Genomic DNA, 12,755 nt, shown 5'->3' on the forward strand with positions numbered 1-12,755 from the left:
ACGCACCACTTTATAGTCTCCTTCTCGTTGATTCCTACCGGCCCATTGTTGGCGGGAAACGGGACATAGTTTAGGCGTTGATAGAAATCATAAAATGTCAAAATTCAGTACCAAGAACAATTAAAGATGGGTTAAAAACATTATTTGGTGTAGCACTTTATCCATTAAATCGAGCTAATATGATTGATCTTGGTATAGTAGGTCCACTTTTTTCATTAGTAGTGAAAGATGGAAGGTTGGGTATAGTGGAAGATGCAACAGCTGTTATTGCACAAGGTGCTGGGTGTTATTGCAACAACGATATTAAATTAAAGAAGGAACCTACTTGTAGTTGGGTGGAGATTGCAAATGCAGTTCATATGTTTGTGGCCAATGACGATGCTCATCCACAAAGGGAGGACATAAGAAAGATATGGGAGAAATTAAGTAAGAAGATCAAGGAAGTTGGATATGTTCCAGATACAAGTCATGTGCTTTTATTCGTGGATCAGCAGGAGAGGGAAGTGAAATTGCGCATTACAGCCGAGAAACTTGCTCTAGCCTTTCAATGCTTCTCAATACATCCCCCGGGTTCAACCATTCATATAAAAAGAACATAAGGATGTCGCATGATTGTCACTCTGCATTCAAATTCATGTCAAAGGTGATGGAGAGGGAGATTGCAGTGAGAGACACCAATCGATTCCATCATTTTAATGATGGGTATTGCTCATGTGGAGATTATTGGTAGTTAGGTTATTTAGGTTATCGATTCCAAAACAAAAATTAAGTGTGGCATGCATGAGGGGTATTTAGGTTATTTTGAAATTATGAGGAGCAAAACCTACGTAGCAGTTAAAACTGACCAAGTCAACTGACAGAACTGGGGCCAAAAACGAATAAACCAACTTAGGAGAGAAAAACGAATAAACCAACTTAGGAGAGCCAAACGCTAATATCCATATATAAAGTGAGGCCAAAAACTAAATAACCCAAAAAACAATGTCGTAGTTCAATTGAAACTGAGAAATCAACAAGGGGTTTCCAAATTTTCCATATTAATTAGGGGGGAATTCAGAATATATTTCAGAGAATTAAGGGTCACCCGGTTTGGCATATTAATTAGGGGGGAATTCAGAATATATTTAAGAGAATTAAGAGTCACCCGGTTTGGCAACTTTTTGTGGCGCTAGAATGGAAACCCCAACACCAATCAAGGAATCCTAAGTTTCTATTATTGGGGGGCAGAAATGTGAGATTTCCATATTTGAGAAATTTTAACTACTTGAAATAGTAAGTATTAGAATTATATTTTTAATTCCAACCAATTCCAAAGGAAAACTTCCAAATACACCCAAGTCTCACTAGATTTGGAAACCGTTTTCCTTGTTCTTAATATTGGTCGCAATTAGTTTTATTTTCCAGAGTAACTAGAAAACTACCGCAAATGTTGGTGGCCGAAGTTAGGTTGTTCCACTAGGCATTAGAATTTGAGAGATGAAAAAGAAGGTGATAGACGGAGATTTGGGGATGGGAGATAATTAGTTGATTAGGAATTAGAGATAGAGAATGTGAGTGGGGAGTATTAATTGAGAGAAAGAGAAGAGAGTCGATTTGAGCTGGAAAAGATAGGTGAACGAGACGAAGGATAAAGATTAAAGGTTATTTGGAGGAAGGAGAAGTGTTCCACTCACTTTTTTGATGAAGGATTGACAGACAATCATTTGTTATTTTGGGCCCTTATCTCCAAAAAAAACCTCGTAACGTCTGTCAATAAGGTCCTCTTATTTCCAAAATTATCTAGAAGAGATATATCATCTATTTTTCTTTTTAGATTTTGAATGCCATAAATTTCAATTCCAGTCCAAGTGTCCAACTTGGTTTTATGGACATCAAATTCTAAAGAAAAAAAAAGTTGGTGCATTGTGAGAATAGTTTGTGATTTCAAATGGAATTTTGTTTCCATAGAACATTAGTTTTTTTTAAGAAATCGAAATAATGATATTGGGGTCGAAAAATATAAATTCCAAATTTTAGATAGAATATGTTCGCATTTCGTTTGGAATTCTAGTTTTTGGAACTGTCGGAATTCCAACAATTTCAAAATCCTAAACTATGATTGTGTGCTAGTCGAATTGTGGTGAAAGATGTGCTGCTATTTTCACTCATAGTTCAGGATTTCAAAATTATTAGAATTTTGACTGTGTCAAAAACCAGAATTCAAATTAAAATTCGAAATGGATATTTATTTATTTAAATATTGTTATTTCAATTTCTTTAAAAATCAAAAAATTAAAATGTTAGACAACGGAATTCCGAGATTCCATTAATCCATTTGAAATCACAAACTACAACACCTTTGGCACCTCTTGCCTTTAGCTAATTGTTGATAAAGAAATATATAACCCATGATCAACTTAGTTATAGTTCACCAAGTCAAAGTCACCCGAAGATACTTCAACACTTCTTTGAGTCCAAGGCAACATAATTTGGTTGTTATAAGAAGAGATAGCACGCAGCGTTTTGAACACCCGAACACTGTGTGGGCTTGGACTTTTATGTGGGTTTCTAATGCGTGGTTTTGTAAAAGCAACATGGGTTTGGGCCTACTGTTTGGGCTTCTATAGTGCAGTTTTTTAAAAGCAGTGTGGGCTTGGGTGCATAGTTTATCCAAAGCAAAGAAGTGTAGTTTAGTATTGAATTTTTGATGTTTGAAGTACAGATGTTTAATATTTAAGTGATTTAGTATTTGGATTGATAAAAAAGTTAGTGTTTTTGAGCTTTCACCATTAAATATGCTCTTATAGACCTGTGGACTGTGGTTCATTTCGACGCGTTGGAAGCGCACAGAGAGGTACCAAAGGCTGTGTATTCGATATCTGCACAGCTAGTTACCAGTGAATATATTTTACAGCATCACGAAATTAGGAAGGCAATAATTTAGACTGTTAGGCACTTATCCATGCATCACTCAATATGAGTTATATTTGGAATTTCGGATCACCGTGGGCATGTGATCACAAATTAACCAGATTCATGTCATCACATTTCATCATACTTCAACAGCTCATGAGGCTCATCTCAGCCCAAGGCAACATATATAATTCTTGGCTCTGGCAATCATAGCGTTGTCGGTGCACCAACAAGTGCCAAAGGCCCTTCGAACATGGGTTACTGTTATTAAGAAATAAGTTTGCATCATGCAAAATCACAATGCAAATGATCCAATTATTCTTTGTACAATCAACGTACATTCTCATCTTTTGTGACTTATATACATCACTTCATCAACATGAGTTTTATAGGGATCATCTTCGTTTTCATTTCATAATTGAAAATTCTCAGTTCACAATCACACCTTTTCGGCTTTACCACTCCACGGCTCCACCACACCCCACCCTCTGGCCCTTGGTTCAGCTTGTCATCACTTTGACATCGGTCCCCATTTCTCACTGCACAAACGACAAATTGCTTACGTACACGCCGTAGTCTGTAAGTCAGTATACACAGTGACTACAGTAATTATCCACTTGTTGTTTTACCCCGGTTAATATCATAACTTACTCCTCAAGTCCACTGTCCACATCTTCAAATTTTTCTCCTATAAATAACTCTACATCAACTCTCGTCTTCTTTGACCAAAGTCCACTCCACTCCACTCTCTCTCTCACCTTGAACCAATAAACCGATCCGACACTGTCAGTAAACTCAGTTATCTCAACTCACTTTCCTAAACCGAAGACAATAAAACAAAAAAAGAAACAAGCTCTCGTCTCAAAACTTCATTAACACGTGAACACAGTACGAGAAAAACACACACTAAAAAATCTTCACTTGACACTTGACATTTTTATCAATGGCAGAAACAGTAGAACAACAAAAAGAAGTAGTAACTGAACCAGAGAACAAAATGAAGAAGCAAAAAGAAAACAGTTTACCATTTTACAAACTATTCTCATTTGCAGATAAATATGATTACTTACTAATGCTTGGTGGAAGTATTGGTGCTTTCGTTCATGGTTCAGCTATGCCAGTGTTTTTTCTTCTTTTTGGTGAAATGGTTAATGGTTTTGGTAAAAACCAATCTGATTTAAATCAAATGACTCATCAAGTTTCCAAGGTTTGTAGTTGTTGTCATCTTTCTTATTCAGTATATTGACTTCATCTCTTTTCTTACATTGTTTGTTTTGTGTTCATTGCAGTATGCTTTATATTTCGTCTATCTCGGTATTGTCGTTTGCTTCTCGTCTTACGCAGGTTCGAAATGTTTCTGCCCATCTTCTTCTTTTTAGTGTAACTTATGGGTGTATCGGCCGATATGATACGAACTTATATTGGGTAATGAGGCCGTTTGGTATCAGTTACACGTGATTAGAGATCATATACTCTATTAGTAGGAATGTGACAGGTGGTTTTATTGGATGTGCAGAGATAGCTTGTTGGATGTATACAGGAGAGAGACAAGTGAGTACATTGAGGAAGAAGTATTTAGAGGCAGTATTGAAACAAGATGTTGGGTTTTATGATACAGATGCAAGAACAGGAGATATAGTGTTTAGTGTATCTACAGATACTCTTCTTGTTCAAGATGCTATAAGTGAGAAGGTTAGATATGTATCTCCATCACCTCTTTATTCACCCCACAAAAAAAAAAAAAAAAAAAAACTATTGGATTTATTTTGGTCTAATCTTCAAATGATTTCAACCCCACAAGGAATCTAGTCTATATTTGTGGCTGTGACATTGAATTTGCCTTTAATGTGAAGGCAGTGCATGATTCTTGAGTATTGGCGCATGTTAGCACATTAATGTTAAAATGAACTGGATGCTAGATGTGTTGTGTGGAATGTCTAGTTTCCACATATCTCATGCTGGCTTAAATTAGCACCAGGGAACTGTCTGAACAAATCTGATAAAGAAAAAAATAAATAGAAGATTGTGAAATAATTAGGTCTGTACATTGTGATCGTTGGATTGTTCCAGGTAGGAAGTTTTATCCACTATCTTTCGACCTTTTTGGCGGGGTTAGTGGTTGGTTTCGTATCGGCATGGAGATTGGCATTATTGAGTATAGCTGTGATTCCTGGAATTGCTTTTGCTGGGGGCTTATATGCATATACTCTTACTGGTCTTACTTCAAAGAGCCGAGAGTCTTACGCCAATGCAGGCATAATTGCTGAGCAGGTAAATAGGTTTACTCCAATTAGTGATTATTCATAGCGCAATACGTTGTGTAGAATATTCAAGAAATCTTAATTGGTTGGTGCTTGCACAGGCTGTTGCACAAGTTCGAACAGTTTACTCGTATGTAGGAGAGACTGAAACTCTCAATTCATACTCAGATGCAATATCAAACACATTGAAGCTTGGATACAAGGCTGGAATTGCCAAAGGACTTGGAATTGGTTGTACATATGGCATTGCATGCATGTCGTGGGCACTGGTATTCTGGTACGCTGGAGTTTTTATCAGGAATGGCCAGACAGATGGAGGCAAGGCTTTTACAGCTATTTTCTCTGCTATTGTCGGTGGCATGTAAGATCACAAATCAGCAAGTCAATCTGAATTTATAGATTTAAAAGAAAAATCAGTCTGATGAGGACACCCATTCGTGGTCATTATAAGGTCTGTTTCGATCTAATTCCCAAATTTAATGGTTCTTATTGTGTATTATTTATCTACTGCAGAAGCTTGGGACAGTCATTTTCTAATCTTGGGGCATTTAGCAAAGGCAAAGCAGCAGGATACAAGCTAATGGAGATTATCGAGCAGAAACCATCTATAGTTCAGGATCTCTCTGGAGCGAAATGTTTGACGGATGTCAAGGGAGATATTGAATTCAAAGATGTGACTTTCAGCTACCCATCACGGCCGGATGTCATCATCTTGAGAGACTTCTCAATTTCTTTTCCTGCGGGGAAATCGGTTGCTGTGGTTGGAGGTAGTGGCTCAGGAAAGAGCACTGTTGTATCTTTGATTGAAAGATTCTATGATCCTAATCAGGGTAAGCTCTTTATGTCATGTGGATGGTTTGTCTCTCAGTGACGGTTGAACTCATATTTTTTACATCTTTGGCATTGCAGGGCAGGTTCTGTTGGACAATGTTGACATAAAGACAGTGCAACTAAACTGGTTACGTAATCAGACAGGTTTGGTGAATCAAGAACCAGCACTCTTTGCCACTACCATACTGGAAAACATACTCTATGGAAAACCTGATGCAACTGTGGTGGAAGTAGAAGCTGCTACTACTGCTGCAAATGCACATAGCTTTATTTCTCTGCTTCCCAGTGGATATAATACGCAGGTAAGTCATGTATTTCTGAGCATACTTATTTTTCTTCAATTGAATATTCATTTTATTGTTGAAGAGAGACAAAACACAGCTAGCTCATTAAGGTGAAGAAATCGAAGACATCTAGTTTACGTAGAGCCACTTGTTGTTCATGACAATGTTCTTTTGAATTTTTTTTGGTGTGGTTAAAATGATAGAATAATGTGGTATTTAGCCTCATAACTGTACAATTGTTGAAGCTTAGCTTATCCCCTTCCTTAACAATGATTCATGTTTTTGAAAGGTATTCTGTGGCATCGATAACAAGAAATGGATTACAAATGTATAAAGGCAATCTCTTTTGTCATCATTTATAAACTTGAGGTGTTTAATAGTTATATATTTTCCCACAATTATATTTGTTACTGTCAAAATGTATTCTGGAGGCAAGGGAAATGCAACCATTTCTGACCATGCATCTATTTTAAATTATAAACTGATCCAGGTGGGAGAACGAGGAGTCCAACTATCTGGTGGCCAGAAGCAAAGAATTGCCATTGCCAGGGCTATGTTGAAAAATCCCAAAGTTCTCCTCCTTGACGAAGCGACTAGTGCCCTTGATGCAAGCTCTGAGAGTATTGTCCAGGAGGCTCTAGACCGCCTTATGGTTGGCAGAACAACCATAGTTGTTGCTCATCGCCTTTCCACCATAAGAAATGTTGACACAATTTTTGTTATCCAGCAAGGCCAAGTTGTTGAGACTGGATCCCATGAAGAGTTGATTGCTAGATCTGGGGCTTATGCCTCCTTAATTAAATTCCAGGAGATGGTAAAAAACAAAGATTTAGGCACCCCTTCGGCACACCACTCACGCTCAACTCGTCTAAGCCATTCTCTTTCTACTAAGTCCTTGAGCCTCCGGTCTGGTAGTTTAAGGAACTTGAGCTATCAGTATAGCACTGGGGCTGACGGTCGATTGGAAATGATCTCGAATGCTGACATTGGGCGTAAGGTTCCAGCGCCTAAAGGTTACTTCTTCCGGCTTCTTAAGATGAATGCACCCGAATGGCCTTATTCGATCATGGGGGCTGTTGGATCGGTTCTTTCAGGATTTATCGGTCCGACCTTTGCGATTGTTATGAGCAATATGATTGAGGTTTTCTACTACAGAGACCCTTCTGCAATGGAGAGGAAAACAAAGGAGTTTGTGTTCATATATATTGGTGCAGGGCTTTATGCAGTAGGTGCATATCTTATGCAACATTACTTCTTTAGTATCATGGGCGAAAATCTTACAACTAGAGTGAGGAGGATGATGCTTGCAGGTACATTCTTAATCACTGATTTTCTAATGCCTTTATGCTACACAGTAATCCAACTGGTCTAAAGAAAGTAGTGAGCCTACTATTTGAGCCTAATCAGTCAATAGCAGTACCTTATTGTCAGCGCATGTGTAGAACCCTAAGCAGGGCATTCCAATTAGCATTGCCTATATTTACTAGCATTACCTATATTGAAAGTATTGTCTCTGTCAATGAGAATTATATTCATTTTGCAAGTACTATTTTTCAGCAATCCTAAGGAATGAAGTTGGATGGTTCGATGAGGAAGAGAACAATTCAAGTCTTGTAGCTGCTCGCCTAGCTACAGATGCTGCTGATGTGAAGTCAGCCATTGCTGAAAGGATTTCTGTGATACTTCAGAATATGACTTCATTACTCACATCATTTATAGTTGCCTTCATAATTGAATGGAGGGTCTCTTTGCTCATATTGGGAACCTTCCCTCTTCTAGTCATCGCCAATTTCGCCCAGGTAATCCAACTTATTAGAGGCTGTTTTTGTTAAAATCATTATAGTAATGAGGGTCTGTTAATTACACACGTACTAACACATTATGCATCATCCACGGCTCCATTGCGACGAGTTCACCTTATGGGAGAAGCATTTTAGTTCAAAAACAATGGAATTTATGAGAAAAAGCTTTTGGTATTTAATTAGCTATAAACATAAATGTCAGCTCCCAGCATCTCATTTGGATCTTTGGAATCCGACACTGTTCCCGAGCACTTATAAAATACCCAAATCTCAGGTGGCTTTACCTGGGAGTAAGTACTGTATTGCACGTGCAATCACCTTGTAAACAGCATTAACTATTGAATTTAGTAACAAGAGAAAGAATAAACTAATAACAGAATATTGATCAACAGACTGTAGTAGAAAAGATTCCCACCTCCACAGTAGCTTTATTATATGTTCTTTTCTGTATTCTCGAGGCACTTAACTCCATTTGTTAATTTTTCTTCCTTCAAAGGTCAAAACTGGGGGTGCATGACTTCAACAATTTTAATCTCATTCTCGGTCTGTTTGTTATTTTGGCAATTGAAACTCAACCTGCAGCAGCATAGTGAAATGTAATTTTCTGTGAGGTGTAGGCTGTAGAGTGGAGACTTGGATAAGACTTCACTATTTTCAGAAAATCATGTGCATGGGCTTTTACTCTTTTTTCTTACTTATTTACTGACAAGGGAGGGAGAGATTCTCGCCCGTGATACCTCACTCTAGTCTTTCTGGATTTTATATATTTCGTTTGCTGCAGTGCTGTTTTCTTTTCTAAATGTGTCAGGCATGCCTGTCCTGCTTAGACAGAGTTGTGTTTCTGGGAAAAGCTCAGTAAATTCTAACTTGCACAAGGTGTTTTCATTACAGTATGACACAGACACACACGCACTCCAAGGTACAGTCACTTTCTAATAGTGAAAATGACCACATTGTTTTTTATGGCAGACACACCTGTCCTTTTGGTTCATTATTTTCATTTTCTTCTCTTATTGGCAGGTCATGTCCTTTTAGTGTATATGTTCCCATTACATTTTCTTGTTGCATAATTATAGAAAAAAAAAAGATTTTCCTATTGCATTAAGGTATATATATATATATATATATACTACCTAATAATATTGATTTTTTTTCTCAAAATTTGATATTCTAAAACTCAAAATTATATATATATATATATACTACCTAATAATATTGATTTTTTTTCTCAAAATTTGATATTCTAAAACTCAAAATTAGTTGTTAATCCGGTAACTTAACTTTCATGTCCAATGTTTATTTTTAAGAGATTTGTTTATTTTTAAGGGATGGTAATCGAATGAACATTATTTTGGATTAGTTGCTATGTGTATGGAGAATCATTTGTTAAGGCATAGAAAATCCATGGTTTACTGTATCAAGAGTTCAATCTGGTGTAGTCCAAACCAAATATTATGTTCTCTCAGGGTCCTGGGTTGATTTTTGAATTTATATGCCTCATCCTCTTGAAATTAAACTGAGGAGAACCTTAACATAAATTTGCACAATATAATGTGCCAGCTGATCTCTTAGATCAGCAGCACGTAATTGCATAGGTGTTGTTATTACGTAATCAATATTTGTTCTAGCCAACATACTCATATTACTTAATACCTTTTTGTTTACATACTTTTTACTATTTTTCAATGAGATTTATAAGGAGCATCCAATAGGTACGTGTTTCTAATAAATTAATCGGCCCAATCTAGTTTACCTCGTAGACGAACTAGTAATAACTGTTATTGGCTTTATCGGCTTAAATTACATGTTTTGAAGTGTTCATAGAATGTCATTAGTAAGATCTTTATTATGATCTTTTAATTGATAGAGAAACAAAGTTCTTTATTATCGTCCGTGATTTAAATTTCTTAGCGAACAACCTGGCCCTGTTATTGGGATGGGACACTAACAGTTGACCTGATTACTACATTTGAGTGCTTTCACAATTTCATGTGTCATTATAATGACAATCATTACTGTTTTTATGTGTATCAAACAGCAACTTTCTCTGAAGGGGTTCGCCGGAGACACGGCGAAGGCTCATGCAAAGACCAGCATGATTGCTGGGGAAGGAGTGAGTAACATTCGCACTGTAGCTGCTTTCAATGCTCAAGAGAAGATCCTCTCACTCTTCAGCCATGAGCTCCGCATTCCACAACTTAGAAGTCTTCATCGCAGCCAGTCTGCTGGCATCCTCTTTGGTATTTCCCAACTTGCACTGTACGCATCAGAGGCTCTGATCCTATGGTATGGCGCACACCTTGTGAGCAAAGGCACCTCCACTTTCTCCAAGGTCATCCAAGTATTTGTAGTGCTTGTGATTACTGCCAACTCTGTTGCAGAGACTGTTAGCCTTGCTCCTGAGATCATTCGAGGTGGTGAAGCTGTCAGTTCCGTTTTTTCAATCCTTGATCGATCTACAAAGATTGATCCTGATGATCCAGACGCTGAGGTGTTGGAGTCAATACGTGGTGACATTGAATTGCGACATGTTGACTTTGCCTACCCGCTACGTCCCGAGGTTTCCGTGTTTAGAGATTTTAACCTCAGAATCCGCTCTGGGCAGAGCCAAGCACTTGTAGGTGCCAGTGGGTCTGGAAAGAGCTCAATAATCGCACTAATTGAGCGGTTCTATGATCCAGTGGTTGGGAAGGTTATGATCGATGGGAAGGACATTCGGAGGTTGAACTTAAAGTCTCTCCGACTCAAGATAGGGTTAGTGCAACAAGAGCCAGCCCTATTTGCTGCCAGCATTTTCGAGAACATTGCTTATGGAAAGGATGGAGCCACAGAGGCAGAGGTGATTGAGGCTGCTCGTGCAGCTAATGTGCATGGCTTTGTGAGTGCATTACCGAATGGATACAAGACTCCAGTAGGGGAGAGAGGAGTCCAGCTTTCAGGTGGACAAAAGCAAAGGATTGCAATCGCAAGGGCAGTCCTCAAAGGACCAGCAATACTGCTGCTGGATGAGGCAACTAGTGCACTCGATGCCGAGTCTGAATGCGTTCTACAAGAAGCCCTTGAGAGGCTGATGAAGGGACGGACAACGGTGCTTGTGGCCCATAGGTTATCGACCATAAGAGGGGTGGACAGCATTGGTGTAGTGCAAGATGGGCACATTGTAGAACAAGGCAGCCATGCTGAATTGGTCAGCCGAGCTGACAGTGCATACTCACGGCTTTTGCAGCTGCAAAACCATCACATTTGATAGGTCCAGTGTCGTCTTTTTGATTGTATGATATCTGGGTCTCACTAGTCTTTTTATCCTTCTTTTTTTTTCCCGACAAAAATATAATGGTTGTAGATATGAGGATGTGCTGGTTCTCTTTTGCTGTAGTCTATCCCAGGATGATCCATTCCCAGTGGAGAACCTAATATTATTTATATCATAGTAGTCTAGTAGATATGTTGTACCACGAAGATGATTGTGTGATTGTCTGTTTGAGTTAGCTTTTTCTTCTTTTCATTCAGTTACCTTTATTTAAGAAATAAAGGCAAAGCAAAATTGAATAAACTATCATTTTAGATATTTAAGGGAGTATTAAATATTGTTTCATCTCATCTGTATGCTCTTTTCTAATTCAGATAATGTTATTTGACTTATTTCTCAGGACTAAAGGCCGACAAGAAGCTGGCCAGTCAAACAGGAAAAAAGACTCACTTATTTTCTTTAATAATGAAACATGTTTTATCTATCCAGATATACTGATGATTATAGATTCCTACTGTTCATAACGAGAAAGTTCTTGCTTTGCCTGAAATAATAGAGTTAACTGTATGGCATGGTGCATTGTGCAAGACTAAAACAAGAAAGCCTATAGCTGTAGTGAGCCCATATTTGTAGGTCCATAGTCCATGTTCATATACCACAAAAGTTTATGCTGATGATTACATGTCCTAAAATCATTTAGCATCACTGTACTTGCTATGTTGTGCATAAAAGTGAGAGAAGTCCACATGGTGCATCTCAAAAGTTGTCTGGATTCTGAGTTGCAGAGACCTGGAAAGTAAGAAATCTGCGAGTAGTTTGTGTGTGCATTATTAGCCTTTTAACAGTTTCACTGAAGTTTTCACGCTGGAAAGTAGAGTAGGATAACAAAAAGTATAGCTTTCTTCTTCGCGAGCTCAAAAGAAGATACACTCAAGGTGCAAGTACTTAGTTGCAGTTTTTACGTGGCTTGATCTACCATTATTTTGGAAGTACAGCAAGGCAGCAAGCACGCGACCCTTCTCTTGATTGAAAGTCCAAATCTTTTTAAGTACTTACAACAGTATAGGGGTGTGCATGGGTATCGGATTATCCTAAACCAAACCAAACCAAACCGGAACAGCGGTTCTTAGTCTTAAAATGTTAGAACTATTAAAAGTGGGTTTTCAAAAACTGAACTGATAAAGAACTGAACACGTTAGAACTGAATAGTAAAAATTTGGTGGGTATGGTGGTACTCGAACCGAAATCGAAACTGATTATTATGACTTTGATATAAAGGAGTAGCATAATAGTGAATGTATGTTATTAAATACATATTTTGTAGCATTACATTAAACATGTGAGTTATAAATAATAATAATAATAATGTCAATAATTACACGCACGTATACTATGGATTAATTCATACACTGTATATATTAACTAATATACGTAT

The 12,755-nt window shown here is 37.8% G+C and overlaps 1 protein-coding gene across 1 annotated transcript; it reads left to right on the top strand.

The window, feature by feature from the left end:
- The first annotated feature begins 3,615 nt into the window (after positions 1-3,615).
- On the top strand, positions 3,616-11,638 carry LOC147480467 (ABC transporter B family member 19-like). The gene is made up of 10 exons (XM_086577564.1): positions 3,616-4,099; positions 4,182-4,236; positions 4,409-4,584; positions 4,963-5,163; positions 5,255-5,514; positions 5,667-5,983; positions 6,063-6,286; positions 6,759-7,578; positions 7,826-8,067; positions 10,109-11,638. Exons 1-10 carry the CDS (start codon positions 3,836-3,838, stop codon positions 11,315-11,317), a joined length of 3,768 nt encoding a protein of 1,255 aa, XP_086433690.1. The 5' UTR covers positions 3,616-3,835; the 3' UTR covers positions 11,318-11,638.
- The last annotated feature ends 1,117 nt before the right edge of the window (positions 11,639-12,755 follow it).

This window comes from Coptis chinensis, chromosome 8 (genome assembly GCF_015680905.1).
Source record: "Coptis chinensis isolate HL-2020 chromosome 8, ASM1568090v1, whole genome shotgun sequence".
NCBI lineage: Eukaryota > Viridiplantae > Streptophyta > Magnoliopsida > Ranunculales > Ranunculaceae > Coptis > Coptis chinensis.